Here is a 20,043-nt window from a genome sequence, read left to right as displayed (position 1 = left end):
CAAAAGGTTCACATAGGGTTTGTGACCCTACTCACAATGAAGGAAACTAGCCAGACATGGTCATAGCTGAATTACAATGATTCATAAAAGAAGAGTAATAGCTGAATTCCAAAGGAAGAGAAAATAATCTCCAAGATCAATCTCCGTCTAAAAGCTCCAGAAGTCCTTCACAAGCTCTCCGTATGTCCCCCTTGTCTTCTGATCCCCCCTCCTTTTATTTTGCTCGCACGCGTTCAAAACACGGTGTCTTCCTGCTCGAAAACTGGTGCTGATGGCGTCGTTCATACACTGAATTTGAATTAATCAGCGCTGATGGCGCGATCATACTTCTTCCGCGCTGATGGCGCAGAATTTTCACTAAAAATGCATTTATTCCGCGCTGATAGCGCCGCCCATCTGATCCAAATTTTCCTTCTGCGCAAATTCTCATTTTTCCATGTTAAATGAAAAACTAACAATTAATCCGTAAAATGTATTGATAAGTATGCTCTTTTGATCTTAAAGCTTAGTATTTTAACCTGGAAAATCAACTATATTACAACCACATCAAATCATTCCCAAATTTAAATGTTGCTGTCCTCAGCAACAAACTAGATTTCACATGGAGAAACAAGCAGTCATCAATCCAGCATACCATTACTCAGACAATCAAGAAATCACTATACTAAGCATGATTGATTCAATGCAAAGAAATCTTAACAATGCTCTCTGCCCTTATGAACATTAGAATCTAACTTGATCACCCCTCACCAAGATAAACATGTATCACTCAACACTTAGTGTTTAGGGGGATAGAAATCACTCAGTCCATCACAACAATAGCACTACCATAAGCTTGACCATATTCTCTAAATTCCTAAAAATAAGGAATATTACACATGCAACAATTGATCAAAAGGACTTCACAGGTTGTATCTTGGCCTGACTAGGGGTAAGGATATATGGATATTGGCTAATTTACGATGAGATTGAAAAACTGATAAATTCACAACTCAAAGACATTTTCAACTCAACGGTGTTGCTCCACTAACATTCCCACAGAATTTTGGGAATCAATTCCTTTCACCCACATTTATTCTTAAGATCTTCATACATATCTTCTTTCTTTCTTTTCCAGAATTTTCTTTTTTCTGTTTTTTTTCTTTGTGGGTGACCCTTAATTACTTAACCTTAGTGGAGCTTACCTCAATTTCTTATTTATTTTTCAACATATCAATTTCAATCTCAATCAAGGTAGGCATGGACAAGGTTAAACAATCAATCAGGTATCATGAACAAATAGGCTCAGGCTCAAAGGGGCTAACAATGGAAAATTCATAAGGTGAGCTATTTGGGCATAGGCTAACAAGAATAAAATGCCTTTATCATTTCAATCAATGCATGCATAACAGAGAAATAGAGCAAGTTCTAGAGTGCTATTTTAGTGAGGCCTCTCAAGAAAAATTTAACTGTATAGGCTCAAACCTCACTAGCTATGGCTATCAAGCTAGACTTAATCACAAGAACATCAAACATCATTAATCTTCCAAATCACATAATTCAATCAAACGAGCAATCATGAAAACTAATCATGCCCAAGTAATGTCATGCCAGATTATTATAACAAATATGCTTCCTCAAATATAATCATGCAAGTTGCATAGGGAACACATTAAAACCTGGGCATGCTTTAGAATCATATTTTCCAAAATTTCCAAAAAACAATTTCTTGATAAGAGCACACAAACAACTAAAAAAAAATAAAAATAAAACTAAAACAATTGGTTAGAATATCTCCCCTGATAACGTTGTAATCCATTAGCATGCTTGGCCTTCCATTCCCAGATTTAGAACATTGTTGTCCTCAGCAATAATTAAACCACAAGAAGGAAGAAAAACCTGCACAATGGAACAAACAGTGGCATATAGGATAAACTATAATGCGCACATTAAAACATCAGAAAGAGATATACCAACACAAAACAACTAAAATACGAAACTAAACTAATATACAAAATCTTCGTCAGCAAGGAGATATAATCAACCCTCCATGTCATCCCCCTCAGCAGCGTGGGATGACCCAGCAAATGGAGGATCCGGTGGTACTGGATGCTTTGGTGTATGAGACCACCATTCCCAGATTTGTTCCAAACCATGAAGCCATGTTAAGAACTCTTTGAAGCTTTGATTTTTCCGAGAGATAGAGTCTCGGTGTCTCTTCCAACTCGTATCAAAGAGTTTCACCACTTCCTTTCTTAGTACCTTCTTCAGTATCGGATTACGCCTCCTTTGAGACGTCTTCACCTCTTTGACATCAGCTTTTAGAGTTTGAGGAAGATCCTTCAATTCCACTTTTGAGGTTCCATCTTCCTTGTAATCATCTGCTTTTTCAGGAACCTCAACCGCTACATCTTTTTCTTTCTTTACGACTTCAAAACTAAAACAATCGTCTTTGTGAGAAGACTGTTTTAGAGAATCGAAGACGTGAATAGTAATGGTTTCATCATTCATTCTTAGCTCGAGCTTCCCGCTTTCAACATCAATCAGTGCACGAGATGTAGCTAAGAAAGGTCTACCCAGCAAAAGAGGCATTTCAGCTCCCCCTTCCATGTCCAACACCACAAAATCAGCAAGGAAGATGAACTTGTCCACCTTCACAAGAACATCTTCAATAATACCACTAGGCTTCCTCAAAGACTTATCAGCAAGTTGAAGAGATGCTAAAGTAGGCTTCAACTCGGTGATCCTCAAGGAATTACAAATAGAAAGGGGCATCAAATTAATGCTAGCCCCTAGATCACGTAATGCTCTGCCAATTTTTGTGTTACCAATTTCAACAGAAATATTGAAGCTCCCTGGATCATGACGCTTAGGCGGGAACTTCTTTGTAATAATAACACTACACTCCTCAGTGAGTATCACCGTTTGGCATTCTTGCAACTTGTGCTTTCTTGACAACAAATCCTTCATGAACTTGGCATAATTTGGCATGCTAGCCAAGGCTTCAGCAAAAGGGATATTGATATGCAATTTCTTGAATATATCAAGAAACCTTCCATATTGTTGCTTCTGATCCTCCTTCTTGAATCTGTCAGGATAAGGTGCCATGGCTCTCGCCTCTCACATATTCAGGACTTAGCTCAAACTTCTTTTCAACTGGCTTCTCCACTTCAGCAGGTTTTTCAATTTCTTTTTCTGGCTTCTTAACCTCCTTTAGCTTCTTTTCAGCTTCCATATTTATTCTCGGCTTTTCTGGAGCTGCTACCACTTTTCCACTTCTAGTTGTGACAAACATACAATCCTCCTTGGGATTTGTAATTGTGTTACTAGGAAAAGTACCTGGAATTCTTTCTGAAACTTGCTTTGCCAATTGGCCTATCTGATTCTCCAGGTTCTTTATGGAAGCATTTGTATTTTTGTTGTTGGCTCTAGTCTCCTCCATAAAGGTATTAGTGGTCTGAGCCATCTCATTCGAAGTCTTGGCCATTTGTGCAAAGGCTTTTTCCCACTCAGCAGGCTCTCGTTGTTGATTCTGTGAAGGCTGAGTATAATTATTAGATTTGAAATCCATGCCAACTCCCTGAGCACTCCGCTGAAAATTGTTACCACCACCACCAGAAAAATTCTGATTTCTCGAAGATTTGGCTGCTGAGGGCGCTGGTCATACCATATACCATTCACTTGGATTTGTTGAGGTGAATCAGAAGAATCAAGAGATGGACATTCATTAGGAGCATGACTGTCCGTACAGTAGTCATAAACAAAGGCAACAGACTGAGCTTGAACTCCCGCGATCTGCATCTTGTCAAGCCTGGAAGTCAAACTAGCCATTTGTTGAGTTAGCAATTTATTTTCAGCCATAACTGACTCATTACCTTCTAGATGAAGGCTACCTTTCTTAGACTTTGAAGATACCCCTTGATTTTCATTCCTGGCCATCCTCTCTATCAGCTCCAGAGTTTCATTCGCCCTAATGGTTTTAATAGTACCACCAGCTGCACCATTCAAAACCATTCTATCTTCAGGTGTGATGCCATTGAAAAATATTCTGACTTGATTACCAGCAGTCAAATTATAATGAGGGCACCTCCTCATCAAGTCCTTGAACCTGTTCTAGGCTGCACACAATGTTTCACCCTCAGTTTGAGTGAAATTGGTGATATCATTCACCATTTGATTGTATCTCTCCATGGAAAAGAACTCCGCAAAGAACTTTGTAGACAAATCCTCCCATGTAGCAATGCTCCGTGCAGGCTGCCTCTCCAGCCAGCTAAGTGCTTCTCCCTTTACAGCAAAAGGGAATAATCTCAACCGGATAGCATCATCAGACACCCGAGGGTGCTTGGTTGAGTCACAGATCATTAAGAACCGGTTTATGAACCTGTGAGGATCCTCATGCTCATCTCCTCCAAATTGAACTCTCTCCACCAACTGAATTATGGAAGACTTCAACTCCCAATTATTGTCAGCAATATTCGGTTGGACAATACTTGAATTAGGCCTGTTGAAGGCTGGAGTGAGGATGGTATCCATAAGTGGATTTTCAGCTTCATTATTTGCTCCCATGGTTGGGATTTCAGGTGCTTCTTCAGATTGAGCACTTGGCACTTTTGATTTCTTCTGAGCAAGTCTCCTGTTTCTCTTTTCAAACCTTGTAATTTCAAGATCAAATAACAATTCTGTAGGATCAACCTTGCCTCGCATAAAACTTCAAGAGAAGATTAGTAGCAATGTTCAAAACAAATTAAAATAAGAACAAAAGAAAATAAAATAAAATAATCACAAAAAGAAAGAAAAATCTTGAACTTCAAGATTATAAGATATAAGAAATATCAATCCCCGGCAACGGCGCCAAAAACTTGATACAAACCGGCAAGTGTACCGATCGTTCAAGTAATAAAGTGATAAGTAAGTTATCGTCTCCACAGGAATTGTGAGCGAATATCTTATAAACGTCCTTTCAAGATATAAAACCCAAGTGATTTGAAGAACAATAGAAATCAAAGACAAAGACGTATTTTTGGATTTTAAAATAAGAGAATGATGCAAAATGATTTGGATAAAAATATGAGAGATATTGCAGGTAAGTACACTCGGCCTATGATCCCCTCTTTTTACTACGGATTGATTCATAATGCTCTATTAAAATAAACAACCAAACAATTTATCATCCAAACAATTATTAGCTAAACCCCAATTCCTTGCAAATTTAGCCCTTTAATCACAATTAAAACCCCAATTCCTTGCAATGTTTCAATTGAGATCAAGCATTAACAGATAAATTAAACGTTTGTAATAAAAAATGTGTCTATTCCTAGCACGCATGTTAATTATTATCCTACCCCCTTTCCGGACCAAAACCCCAATATTTCTATCTAGGGTTCTAACCTTCAAATTATCATTCAATACTAAACTGATCAGATTTAATATAAACGATAAGCAATACGCACAGAGTAGGCATAAATCAATTAAATTAAAGAGCGAAAAGTAAACCAATCCATAAATAAACAAAAGGTTCACATAGGGTTTGTGACCCTACCCACAATGAAAGAAACTAGCCAGACATGGTCATAGCTGAATTACAATGATTCATAAAAGAAGAATAATAGCTGAATTCCAAAGGAAGAGAAAATAATCTCCAAGATCAATCTCCGTCTAAAAGCTCCAGAAGTCCTTCACAAGCTCTCCGTCTGTCCCCCTTGTCTTCTGATCCCCCCTCCTTTTATTTTGCTCGCACGCGTTCAAAACACGGTGTCTTCCTGCTCGAAAATCGGCGCTAATGGCGCCGTTCATACACTGAATTTGAATTAATCTGCGCTGATGGCGCCGATCATACTTCTTCCGCGCTGATGGCGCGGAATTTTCACTGAAAATGCATTTATTCCGCGCTGATAGCGCCGCCCATCTGATCCAAATTTTCCTTCTGCGCAAATTCTCATTTTTCCATGCTAAATTCCTATCCAAATATAAACTTGAGTGAGAAATAACATTGAAAATGAAAAACTAACAATTAATCCATAAAATGTATTGATAAGTATGCTCTTTTGACCTTAAAGCTTAGTATTTTAACCTGGAAAATCAACTATATTACAACCACATCAACTAGCACGACTTATCTACTTGTATTTGGATGCAAGGTAAAGACCTCATGAGCTACAGATATGGAGATGTCTTAGCTAAAGTCGTGGGTGGACCTATAAGGGTATAACTCGCACTGAACAGACCCACAAAGAGACTCTATGAGGAACTCTCACAGAGAGTATCATTAGAGTAGTCTCTTTATATTTGGGTATATCTTTCCTAAGACCAGAAGTTATTACCTAGACTGTGTTCTAGAAGGCATGCTTTGATTGTGCACCTCGTCTGCCTGAAACATGGAGACTCATAGGTATACTGTTGGGCTTGTTCTGAAAGAACACAGGGCTAGGGTGATAAGCTGAAGGAATTCGTCAAATCTCTGTGAGAGATTAGGTTATATGTAAACCGGAGAAATCGGGATGACATTTACAGGGACTCAGGAATCTATGCATAGTAAAAGAGATCATGAGATGATCTGCCTTTAGAGTCTGTAAATTGAAGATTCCCTATTTCGAATAAAGCTTACCCTAAACTGCAGGGGTTGATACGTTTCCTTACCCTAGGTTTTATGGGAAGGTAACCGAGACAAAATGAAATATATATACGACAACCAAATATGTGTAATAGGATGATCAAGTCATTAATCTAACTAGTTCTGGGGCAACAAAGCATTGCTAGTGCTCTGTGTTGTCATTAGATGAGTTGTGGGCTTATTGGACCCAAGCCCATTTATGTCAGTGGCTATGTTGGACCTAATGGGTCACACACTAACACCTAATTGTCTAGATGCTCTAGCATTAAAGGTATTGGGCCTAACAATTGTTATTAGCCCAAGAAGTAGTTTAGAACTCCACAGATAGAGTGGAGGGCGCATGGATCAAAGTAATGGGCTTAGATAGTCCAAAACATTACTAATTAATTTAATTAGTTAAATTAATAAATTAATTATCAAATGTTTAAATTTTGAATTTTGAATTTGAAATTTGAATTTTGAATTTTGAATTTGAATTTTGAAATTTGAATTTTGAATTTGAAATTTGAAATTTGAAATTTGAATTTTGAATTTTGAAATTTGAATTTTGAATTTGAATTTTGAATTTTGAAATTTGAAATTTGAATTTTGAATTTTGAATTTGAATTTTGAAATTTGAATTTGAATTTAGAACTTACGTGTTTGAAAGTTTGAATTCAAATGTTTGAAATTCGAATTTGAATTGGCTATGAAAAGTTATTTCATAACAAAAGGATAAGATGAGATCTTGTTGGAACATATCAGGAGGAGATCTTTTGGACATAATCCAAGGATAATGGGGTGTTGATTTTGGCTAGATTTGATCATCAAAATCAGCTCCAGAAGATACGGTCTGTTGGGAGAATATTTGAGTGAGTTGATGCAACTAACTCAAATGTATCTGGTCACCTTTTAGGCTATATGGGGCGCACCATATAGCTGATTATATGATGATTCATGATCAGATTTCTGACTAGATTTTGAACTTAGTCTCATGAGAATATTCTGGGATGTTGTTGGCAATTTTTGAAATGCAACAACTCCACTTATTCTCTCCCCAAGGGCGCCACTTTGATCAGATTTGTAGGAGAAAAATCTGATTTGTTTTTTAAACTTAAAAGGCTCCTCTTGTGTGCTTAAGTAGTAGTTAGTTACTCCTTAGGTTTGTGTGAAAAAGCCAAGCCTTTCTCTACTCATCTATGCGCCCCTTGTGAGGTTTTCTCTTAGAACACTTCACTCTTCTAAACACTTTTACCTAGCCTCCTGCATCACACACTGAGCGCATAGCAAGCCTTATTGTGGTGATCAATCAGCGGTCTTACTGGAAGGAGTTCCTGTATCTAGACGCGGGTGGTGTGGATCAACGTTAGAGGGTCTGAACCCTTCAGACCTACCTTGATCATCTTGAGTTTTCACGAACAAGGTATGACATACATCTTAAAGTATGTATCTTGATATGTATGTGTGTTCCGCTTGCGAAAAATTTTGTTTTTCCCTCACGCATGTTTCGGCCTTCAAGGCCGATTCTACTTTCATGTACCTGTCAGATCCTTCAACCAGGATACCTTTGGGAGTTCTCTACAGGTGTTGCACTGGGGTAAATGTATTATTATATATGAAATGTGGTTTAAAGGGTAGGATTAGTGAAAATCCTGAGATTAGGGTCAAATTGCATAAGAAGGGTAAAATGGTAATTTACCAAACACGTATCCCTGGCATGAAAAATTGAGTAGAAGGTCTCAAATGATAAAAATAATGTCGGAAATGGATTCAGGACGAAAAATCGAGTGGATAGGCAAGTTTCGGAAAATTTGATGAATAGTAATTTTACCAGTGTAAATTACTGCGGTTTAATTGTACCGATAAGCATGAAAATCTGATCAGTATTTTTAGGAAATAAAAATATGAGGTGAGCGAGAAAAATACGTAGGTTATGAATTTGTGGATTAAATTAGGTGATTTGAGAAAGTTAAGTGAAGTGTGGGACCCACTTTAAGTGACTTAAGTGACATTTGGACAAAATGAGACACAACCTTAACATTTTCTCTCTCCTCTTTCCTTCTTCTCCCGTGGAGCTTCACCATTGATAGGGTTTGGAAGCTCTTAATTCTCAAACTCATTTTCTCGCCACTTTTGAGAAAAACTCTCAACTACAAAGTTGTTCCTCACACTCTTGTGAATGACTTTCATGTAGAGTGCATCTTGTGGGGAGCAATGTGGAAGGAGATACACCCCTATTTCAGCCACGAATTTGGAAGGAATTTTGGGAAATTTTGGTGATTTTTGTGTTGAACCATTGGTTGGAGACCACTTCCTTGAACCCTAGGAGGCTATTGGCGGTAAGATTCTTCATTCTCATTGAGTTTTCTATGAGATCATAAAATTAGTAAAGGTTTTGATGATGTGTGTTGAGTTATGGTAGTTTGGAGCATTAAATGGTATGTCTCCATTGGAATTAAATGCTTCGAATGATAAATAATGATGATTGATGTAATAAAAATTATTTTGATTTGGGAATTTTAACTTAGGCAATTTTGTGATGAGTTTTCAAGACTTTATGAATTGGCATCATGATGGGATTGGATAATTGAATTATGGAACATTGGTATGAATTAATAATAGAATTGTATGATATGTGTTAGTGTTAAATTGAATTGAAAGTCTTGGTTTATGCCTCTTGAAGAATTCGAACCATAGAAAGAATTTAGAGAAAAATGATGTGAAAAAAGTGTTTTAAGCAACGGTTGATGCTTTGGTGCATAATTGGTGGATTAGTGAATTAGATGGATGATTAAAAGGATTGAGCTAGTTGGAATGAATGTGAGATAACCTTTAAGCATATGAAATTAGGTGGGGCATTATTGTTGTGTAATTAAATTGATGGTAATGTATGTGTTGTTGATCAATATAGGTTGCCTCGCACGGACGCAATAATGGAGGATTAAACTTGGAGCGTACGTTTTGGAGCATTGTGCTTGGAGTTAAGGTAAACTTTTGGAACTTGGGTTTATTCCCTTGTGTGCTCCACCACACCTAGTGGAATGTTGTGGTTGGATTTTGTGCTTTTGACATGATGTGAATATGTATATTCATGCATTATTGCTTGATTGTGTGAGATGCTTGGAGCATGTTGTGTGTGATATATCTGTGATCTTTGGCCAATAGATGTGTGTGGTTTGGACTTCCGCTGGAGAAATCCTTTGGGGATTCCGGTCGGGTTTTGCCATGGGGCCGACTCTGGGAGCGGCACCAGGATGATCCAAACGTGGGACTTTCACTGCATAGGGCTTATGAGGAGTTCCAGTTGGGTTTTGCCATAGGGTCGTCTCATTCATGGGAGAGGCATCAGGAAGCTTCCCGGGAGTTATATAATGGGGTCCTTGAACGGAATTCTTATGTGGATGTTCTTGGATTTGTGCCCAGTGTGATGCGATTTTTTATGTTATGCATTTTACATAATGTTCATTGTATACACATTGAGTGAACCATGGGGTGGAGTGATCCTATAGTACCCTTGGTTTACTGAGATATATTTGTATATCTCACCTCGTGTTTGGGGACATCATTTCAGGCTATAATGAGCCTGGAGGAGCTTCGGGCAAGAGACCCGCTTAGTGGAGGAGTCGAGCATGATGTGCATTGGGAGAGCATGGCATTTTGGAGGACTATATTTGATGCACATAGCATAGTATTTAGTATTTTGGACTTAGGTTATGAACATATTGCATGTTGATATTGCCATGCTTTTGGGCGTTCATAACTATATGCTAAGTCTTTGTAATTCATGTAGAGTTTATGCCTTTTGATTATATTGGTATTTTGAGTGAGCATGAGACTTGTCCATGACCACATATATTGTATTTTGAGGCATTGGAAGACTTGTGATGTAAAATTGGCCATTGGAGGTTTAAATGGCAATGGAATTGTGGAATATTTTAAATGATGCATTGATTAATGAATATGCATGATGGAAGGGCCTAGAGCCTACATTAGATCTTGTGTAAGTTATATTTTGGGTAATGAAGTGTTAGGAGTGGATTACATCACCCATTTTTATGTTTTAAATGCTGTCATCTGTCATTTTTACAGTAGGGTAATCGATTACTTTTCTTTGGTAATCAATTACCTGAAACAGTATACGCAAAATTTAGTCATTGTGTTGTAAGTAATCGATTACCATTCCTTTGGTCATCGATTACCTAGTTCAGTAATCGATTACCATGAGGATGGTAATCGATTACCAAAATCAGGGGAGCCCAAAATTTGCTACTGTCTCATTCTGGAACCTTTGGTAATCGATTACCTCAAGTAACTGTCTAATTCAAGGTTGTAATTGCCTTATGCAACGATGTAACTATCCTAGGCGTGGCTGTAACCGTTGTTCCTACTTTGAAGGGTGGAACTCATGGCCAACATTACTTCTGAACAACCATCCACAACCTGTAAGATGCACTTGCCGGTGACTTATCTTGCACAGTTGGCTCGCTCAGTGGTGGGACAACATTGGAGGTATCATTGTTAGACATAGACTCTGAACAGTGCTCTTGGTTATGGCCATAACATCCACACATAAAGCATATAAGATATAAGCCTTCATATTCAACGTGCTTCGTTTTCCCTTTTAGCCCTTATAATGCTTTTAAGGGTTGAGCCAAATAAATCAGCGTGTATCTTCCTTTGGTTTGTTCCACGGTGGTTTGGCCAAGTTTCTCACCCATCTGCTCTAGGAAAAACGACCTTCATAGGTGATACCAAAAGCGCATAGAAAAGGTGGCTAAACAAAAAGTTGAGATTTTATAAAAGATAAACAAAAGAGTAACCCTCCAGTTCTCAATATCTAATTAACAAAATAATAAAATTTCACTCCTACAATAAGGGGCGTTTGGTGGAAGTTTTTTTAGGATTCCCGCAAGGAAAATTTTAACACAACTAAATATAGAATCAAATAAAATTAAACCAACATTCCCTGGAATATTTTAGCCTACCAAATAACTTTTTGATAATATTCCTGAAAAATTTATTTTTCCCACCAGATTCCTAGAAATCGTGATTCTCGGATTAATTTGTTTTTCTCTACTAAGCGCACCCTAAGGGTCTTAAGCACCCTTTTATAGACTAATTACAAATTGATCAAAAATTTAAAATGTAAAATCGTAAAAATAAGAAAAATTCCTAAAAGTAAATATAACGATAATTAACTTCTAAAAATAAATAAATAATTACAATAAAATTATTCAAAACACATCCCAAATCTTAGATATCAAATCATTACAAATGTGTTGCTTTACTTTTCTTGCCAAACAAATCACCATCATGTCTACTACTTTTTTGGGACTTAGGTTTGACCGTAATTTGTTATATTTCAAATTGATGCTTCTTTCAACAATTGGGTCATAACTCTGGTTTGGACTTTTTGAATCATTGGTTGGGTCATGTGCAATGGACCAACTGTAAGTGTATTTTCTCCCATGCTAGAAAAAGATTCATCATCAAATCTTCTTTCTCTATTAGATCTTCAACATCATATTCTCTATCAGATTTATCACAAACTAGATTATCATCATAAATTGAATTTTCATCATAAGATGGATAATCATTACAAATGGGATAATCATCATTAATCGAATAATCATCATAAACTGTGTTATGATCGTAGACATCTAAGTCAAGAATGTTGATTTGCATCTCGATATCTTAAAAAATGAATTGAATTTCAGGTCATACTTCCCAATTCTATCCCTGTTTTAGAATCTCCAAGGGATTGACATCCTCTACTTCATCATCAAATGTGTCCTCTAATTCTGCTTTTTCTTTGGATTGAATTTTCAACTTTGTCCACGCAAGTAGGCACACCAAATGTTGGATTTTCATGCTTTGCGCCTCCACAAGTTGTCGCTTCAACATTTGGATTTTCTCGGCATGGGCCCTCACGAGTTGTCGTTCCAAATCTTGAATTTTCTTGCTATGTGCCCACATAAGTAGTCGCTCTAAAAATTGGATTTTCATGCTCTGTGCCTACACAAGTTGTCGCTTCAAATCCTGGATCCGCTTCCGAGCTTTTCATTTTCTATGTCACGCTGGTCTATCTGACACAATTGTCTGTCTTATTTAGGAACGAATCCACATCCTTTGCCTTTACAACTTCGCCATCAATGAGATCTATGATTCTGTTCAGCCATTGGTTGAAGGCGACCTCTTGCTCTGATACCAAGTGACGCCGAAAGCGTATAAAAAAGGTAGCTAAATAGAAAGTTGAGATTTCACAAAAGATTAACCAATAATGCTGAAGTAGTACCTCATTGGCTAAATAGAAAGAAAGATTGAAAACAAAGATTGTGAGAAAATACTATTTCTTTTTTCTGAATTTTATTATCCAAAAACAACCAAATGAGATTAGGGTTCTCCGAGTCTTAAATAGGCAAAACAAAATAACAAAAAGACAAATAATTATAATCACGCACAATCAAAGGATATAACGTACAATTAACACATACTCTAACATAACCTAAGAATAACAAAATGGGAATTAATTAACAATTATTGAAAAGCCTTAAATTGAGGAATAAAATATAAAAGGCCCAAAACTGTTTTAATGCCCATGGCAATGCGACGAGTCTTGCTTAGAAGCCCATTTTGAGTTGGCTATCCAATTTTGAGCCTAATCCAAATCAATCAGCTTTGGTGCACAATATGATTCCATGAGATGTCTTATAATTTGATCAATGTAGCTATCTTCCTAAACGTATCCTTATAAGGTTTGAAATTTGATTTCTGCCTTATCGTTAGGTAATGACTTAGTATAATCTTATGGGCCACCATTTAGTGCCACCGCAAGGTCTTCTTTTGATGGGAATTGGACTCTGAAGTATTCATTACTAATGTTTAACTTCATAATTGAGCCTCTCTATGCCGAGAATGCTTTAAGTTTCTTGTTCATACATGATATTCCTATTTTCTTGCCAATAAGTTTCACTATTAGTGCAGATCTCTGAGACTTTCAGATCTTTGTCACATTCTTGGTGTGAAAGAAAGTGTAATGGCCCAACTTCCACCATTATACATTTTATCCCCTACTCAATGGCCTCTTCCCCCAACATTGGGTACCGACACTTCATAAATTCTTACATTTCGTGTCCGACACTTCTCAACACTCCCCGACACTCCAACACGCGTTATAGAAATTCAAAAAAAGGGTTTATAGATTGCGTTGCATTGCATTTTTAGTTTCCAACTATTAAATTTTTTGAATTACGATTACTATTTTATTGAGTTTAATATAAATATTTGGGATATCTTATATTTCTTTGCAAAATTTATTGTATTATAAGTTTAATTTTATTTTTTTTGAATTATTAAATATTAAATATAATATATACTACATAAGTTAAAAAATTATTTAATATCAAAATATATCTTATATATCAAAATTTAACAATTTTTAAAGATAATTATATCATATTTTATATCCTATATCGATATCGGTGCAACACGATAGAGAATGTTCACCATTGTGTTCTATTAACATTTCAAATCACATCTTCTATTTCTATTTGGTACAGTCTTCCATTTAGAGGTGGCAAAACGGGCCAACCCGCCCCGACCCGCCTTCAACCCGCCAAAAGCGGGGTGGGGCAGGTTGACCCGCCGTTTGTGGTGGGTTGGAAACATCAACCCACCCCGTTTTAAGGTGAGTTGACGGGTTGGCGGGTCAACCCACTTAAAAAATAAAAAATAATTAAAAAATAATAATAAATTATATTATATTAATTTTATAATATTATTTATTTTTATTTCACATTTTCCTTAATTTTTTAAATCTCAAGCCTAAATATACGCTAATATTCAGTCAGATATTTTTTTAAAACTTAATTTTGTCTCTATATATGGATAATCTTTGTCATAAGTAAAGTTTTTGTTCTTTATTTTTCTAGGAGAGTACTAATATAAATAAAAAAATGTATATCACAAAAGCTTAGTGAGAAATAAAATACTACCCAACAGTAAAAAAAAAAAAAACTAACCCGCGGGCCAACCCGACCCGACCCGCCACTAACCCATTTTAACCCACTACTAAACGGGGTGGGTTGAGGTGAGTTGGTGGGTTAAAAAATGTAACCCAACCCATCCTGTTTTAGCGGGTTGACGGATTGACCCGTCGAATTCAACCCATATTACCCCCTCTTTCATCCAGGATTCGACGAGTGGCGTTAGAGAGAAAGAATTGGAGAAGTGCTCTTTTCCCCTTTACTCCAATGATCCTCCGTTGATGCATCGTTCTAGGTATTTCTCTATTACAAATAAAAAATAAATGAAACTCATGTGCTATTAATTATAAAAGAGTAAATAAAATGAATGAATTATTTTTTTCTTTAATAAATAATCGAGTCAGAACCACTATAACTATAACATTTTTATATCCTTATTTTAATTAAGTGGTTATCTAATATTTTGTCTCAATTTTATACATAACATAAATAAATAAAATAGCACTTTGAGAATTAAGTTACTAACTACTTTTAAAATTTAGTCTTATATATGCACTATTGTTTATAAAATTGTTTGGAATCCATTCTCTATCATTTCATATTTATTTATACAATTTAAATTTTTCTTAGAAGAATCCATTAAAAGCGATATAAAAATAATAATTCTTCTTTCAAATTTAATCATTATAATTTATTTTTCTCTATTTATTTTCGTGAATGTATCAATTATAATTTATCGGATCATACTTATTAATTAATTATTAATTACAAATAAATTATAATCGTTAAATTTACAAAAATTAACAATTAAAATTTAGTGTAAGACTTATTATTCTTACACCAATAAGTTGACTCTATCCCCATAATATATATATATATATATATATATATATATATATATATATATATATATATATATTGTAACAAACAAATAATGTTACTATCATATCTTAACCGTTGATTTTCGTCAATTAACAGTTATCATTATTACAAATTAATAATTAATTGATGAATTTTATAGGGATAAGATATTGTTTTTTTTTTTGAAACAAAACATTGAAATATTAGTTTAACAAAAATTAACTTCTCAATGTTAAGTTAGAAAATAAAAAAAAAAGAAAAAAGAAAAAAGAATCACATGTAGGAATTAATTTTTAACCAAACACCTTTTCAACCTCAAAAGCAAAGAGACAATTTGTTTTTAATAATTTCTTCAAAAAATCATTTTTTTTATTTTTTGTTTTGAGTTTATCCATTTGATTCTTTGCAAACGAATGGCTGCAGGGAACCGAGCATGCCACTAGTCCCCTTTGTTCAACTTATTCGGAGGTACCTCTTTGAAGGTAAGAACCCATCTATGTTGTTTCCTCAATTCTTCATATGACTTGAGAATCACTTTTATTTCTAGTTATTTTAAGTGGGTTTTTTCTGTTTGCTTGTATATTTCTCAGAATGATTCACACTTTAAGCACTTTCCCCTTCAAAGGTAACCAGTTGGTGGTGCCTCCTGTTCCTGTGGGCTTTGAAATAGGTTCTTCTTGTGTTCCTGATCTCAATAGGAGAAGGAGGATGAAGCTTGGTTTTGTTTTTTCGATTTCTCATAGTACAAGTGTTGGTGTTTTTCAATGCTCAAGAAGTTCAAGAGGTTACGGGAATGTTATCTGTTCTGGAACCCCAAATTTTGATTTGAGATGTGGGTTTTTGTTAGGGTATTCTGAACTCAAATTTGTTACCTTTTTTAAACCAAACAAGAGTCATGTTGGAGATTTGGTTCCCCCCTTGGGATGGGCATTGGAGGAGCAAGAAGCTATTGGGGATGAAGTGGTAGAGGAGAAGGCTGATTCTACTGACAACACATCAATTAATGGTGAGTTAGAGGGCATGAGTTCTTTGAATTTGGATCAAGTCCAAGACAGTTACTCTGAACATAAAATGCTTGGTGATGATGATAACAGAAAGGAAGATGAGGAAGAAGAATACAGCAGTAAGCTTGATGTTCGAGCACTTGCCATGAGTTTGCAGACTGCTAAGACAGTGGAGGACGTGGAGGAGATTCTTAAGGACAAAGGGAACTTACCCCTTCAGGTGTATTCATCCGTAATTAAAGGTTTTGGTAAAGACAAGAGAATGGATTCTGCATTGATTCTTTTTGATTGGATGAAGAAGAGGAAGATAGAAACTAATGGCTCTTTTGGCCCTAACCTTTTCATATATAACGGTCTATTAGGAGTAGTTAAACAATCTGAACAATTTGCAGAAACGGAAGCCATTCTGAATGAAATGGCTCAAGATGGAATCACCTATAATGTTGTGACATTTAATACCTTGATGGCAATTTATGTTGAGAAAGGAGAAGCTGACAAAGCTCTTAATATGCTTGATGAAATCCATAGAAATGGCCTTACCCCATCTCCGGTATCCTATTCTCAAGCCTTGTTGGCATATCGGAGAATGAGAGATGGTTATGGAGCTCTAAATTTCTTTGTGAATTTAAGAGAAAAATATCGTCAAGGAAAAATGGGAAAAGATGGTGATGGAGAAGATTGGGAGAAAGAGTTCATAAAGCTTGAGAAGTTTACAATCCGTATTTGCTATCAGGTACTGCGCTGTTGGCTTATCAGTCGTGATAACTTAAGCAACAATGTTTTAAAGTTTCTTGTTGATATGGATAATGCTGGGATTCCGTTGAGGCATGCTGAACTTGAGCGCCTTGTGTGGGCTTGTACCCGTGAAGATCACTACAGTGTTGCAAAAGAGCTGTACAGCCGGATAAGAGAAAGGTATGATAAGATCAGCTTGTCTGTTTGCAACCATGTGATTTGGTTGATGGGGAAAGCCAAGAAGTGGTGGGCAGCTTTGGAGATATATGAAGATTTATTGGACAAAGGGCCAAAGCCAAATAACTTGTCACATGAACTGATAATGTCCCACTTTGGCTTTCTTCTCAGTGCAGCCAAGAGAAAAGGAATTTGGAGATGGGGTGTCAGGTTGTTAAATAAGATGGAAGATAAAGGCCTAAAACCTGGAAGTAAGGAATGGAACGCAGTTCTCGTGGCCTGTTCTAAGGCTTCGGAAACTACTGCAGCTGTGCAAATATTTAAGAGAATGGTGGAAAATGGTGAAAAACCTAATGTAATTTCATATGGGGCTTTATTGAGTGCTCTTGAAAAGGGAAAACTCTACGACGACGCCCTCCGAGTTTGGGACCATATGGTCAAGGTTGGGGTGGAACCAAATATATATGCCTACACAACTTTGGCTTCAATACATACTGCACAAGGAAATTTTAGTAGAGTTGATGCCATCATTCAGGAGATGGTATCCTTAGGAATTGAGATAACAGTAGTGACTTATAATGCAATAATTAGTGGTTGTGCGCGGAATGGTATGAGCAGTGCAGCATATGAATGGTTTCACAGAATGAAAGTTCAGAACATCTCTCCCAATGAGATAACTTATGAAATGCTGATTGAGGCCCTTACAAATGATGGAAAGCCAATGCTAGCATATGAGTTATATTTGAGAGCTCGGAATGAGGGCCTTATCCTCTCTTCAAAAGCTTATGATGGTGTTGTGCAATCCTCACATGCTAATGGTGCAACCATTGATTTAGGTGTTTTGGGACCTCGTCCTGCAGATAAAAAGAAGAAAGTGCAAATTAGAAAAACATTGACTGAATTCTACAACTTAGCTGATGTTCCCAGGGGAACTGAACCATTTGATAGAAGGGAAATTTATTACTCAAAGACACGAGAAAGTCAATAGGTAATTTAATACATTGAAATTAGCTTAGTCAAATATTTTGTAACATCTGTACATTCTGCTCTGCTGTAGCTTGATCTTTTTGTGTCCGTAGCCCAAGAAGGTAAAAGAATAGCAGTCATGTTTTCTTCCACTTCTGTAAGCAAAATACAGATGTAACACTTTCTGCGGAACTATTGTTGAAATTATGGCTCAAATATTTGAAAGGATATAGAAGTTTGTTTCTTTTAAGAAATTTTTGTTTTTCCCTGAGTGTTTTCTCTTAACTGTGCATTATATTTAAAACAATTGTTTAAAAGAGATGTCAAAGTTTACTATCCTCAAGTAGGACAGTTGTCTTACGTCTATTTGTATTTTGTAATAATAAGATGATAATTGAAAGAAAAATTTATTAATTGCCGTCATCAAAGAAGTTTTTGCCCAATGTTTTGATTTCTCACTGCTGCAGTCAGAAATGAGGTCATTTTTTCTGTTTCCGGTCAATCAGCTTACATTGTAAGATTAAAAACTTTTATACTTGAATTTAGCTGTTGATCTACATGCATCCGACGATGGTAATATATATTCATTAATTAATTATTAATTCTCAATAAATTACAGTATTTAGATGTACATAGATCAATGACCAAAATTGAGTATAACATATCTTGTTCTCCAAGGGTAAAGGTTGATTTGCCTCTCTCTCTCTCTCTCTCTCTCTCTATATATATATATATATATATCAGTTCAATCTTCTGCATCTGTCTCCATTTATAGCTACTGGTATCCTTCTCTAATCTTGCTATAGCTGATTGTTTCCGTTGAATTGTTCTCAAATCTGCTTCAAATCTCCTGCTGTATACAAATTGCTTTCGTTCTATTCTGAATGAATTTTAATTTTTTGTTGTTGTGTATTTTGTATAAAGGAGCGAATCGGAGAATTGGTAAATCTGTAAAGTCATGGATTTGAATTAAGAAAACAGTCTCTTTGTAATTATGTAAGGGTAAGGCTTCGTACAAGGATTGCCTCCATCCGCACTTGTTAGTCGGGTTTAACAGAGAGTGATTTTTTTTTGTATAGTGTCCTTGGTAACGATGGAGTTCAAAATTGATGAATTATATCTCGATTTTCATGTTCTAAGTGCTGCAAATCCATGTATGAGTCGGATATAGTATCATTTTTCATACATATTATGTCTCTTTCTGTTAAAACATATTTGTGAAACCCTCTTCCTTGCCATTTTCACTTATGGTATGGGTTATTCACTTGGGATCTTGAATTTTATTTCTATTAAGTTGCTTCTTTGGTGGTACTGATTATTGGTACAACCAGAAGGTGTTGTAGCAAATTTGAAGCCAAATTGGTAATGTTTACTCTAAATGTAAGCTTTTACTGAATACTAAATCTTGTTGTATAAAATATTTACCTGTCATTTTCCTTCTCCTTTTAAAACCATATGATTTCTAAATCGTTTAATGTAGTTGCATTAGGTGATTGCAATCTGTGAACATGGTTTATAGCAAGATGGACTCTAGATGGTTATGGTAGAAATTCTGTCACCAATAAGTTTAGAGCTGTTAAAAATACTTAGTTGAAACCTTAGAAAATTTAGACTGGAGGGAAGTTTATATATTTGAAACATGGAGAATTCATAGATAGAGATTACCATGGAATGGAATAAAGGAGCATAGCTTTATGGTGAACTTGGTTTTAATGCTTGAGGAATGTTTCTAATGCTTGCAAAAATT

General features: G+C 35.9%; 1 protein-coding gene across 2 annotated transcripts; it reads left to right on the top strand.

Moving 5' to 3' along the window:
- Positions 1 to 15,835: 15,835 nt before the first annotated feature.
- LOC133288174 (protein LOW PHOTOSYNTHETIC EFFICIENCY 1, chloroplastic-like) lies at positions 15,836 to 19,451 on the top strand. Of its 2 annotated transcripts, none has more exons than XM_061485878.1 (2): positions 15,836 to 15,896; positions 16,005 to 18,531. In XM_061485878.1, exon 2 carries the CDS (start codon positions 16,006 to 16,008, stop codon positions 18,316 to 18,318), a length of 2,313 nt encoding a protein of 770 aa, XP_061341862.1. In that variant the 5' UTR covers positions 15,836 to 15,896; position 16,005; the 3' UTR covers positions 18,319 to 18,531. The 2 variants fall into 2 exon arrangements, with proteins under 2 accessions (XP_061341862.1, XP_061341863.1); XM_061485879.1 differs by lacking the exon at positions 15,836 to 15,896 and adding an exon at positions 19,221 to 19,451 and having other exon boundaries at positions 15,967 to 18,318.
- Positions 19,452 to 20,043: the final 592 nt, after the last annotated feature.

This window comes from Gastrolobium bilobum, unplaced genomic scaffold, assembly GCF_033153095.1.
Source record: "Gastrolobium bilobum isolate Gb01-03AN ecotype WA unplaced genomic scaffold, APGP_CSIRO_Gbil_v1 utg7961, whole genome shotgun sequence".
NCBI classification, from domain to species: domain Eukaryota; kingdom Viridiplantae; phylum Streptophyta; class Magnoliopsida; order Fabales; family Fabaceae; genus Gastrolobium; species Gastrolobium bilobum.
Note: the sequence above shows the minus strand (reverse complement) of the source record. Positions and strands in the feature narration are given on the sequence as shown.

Excerpts from the sequence above, each read along its gene's own strand:
- LOC133288174 (XM_061485879.1), top strand. The coding sequence starts at position 16,006 with ATGATTCACACTTTAAGCACTTTCCCCTTCAAAGGTAACCAGTTGGTG.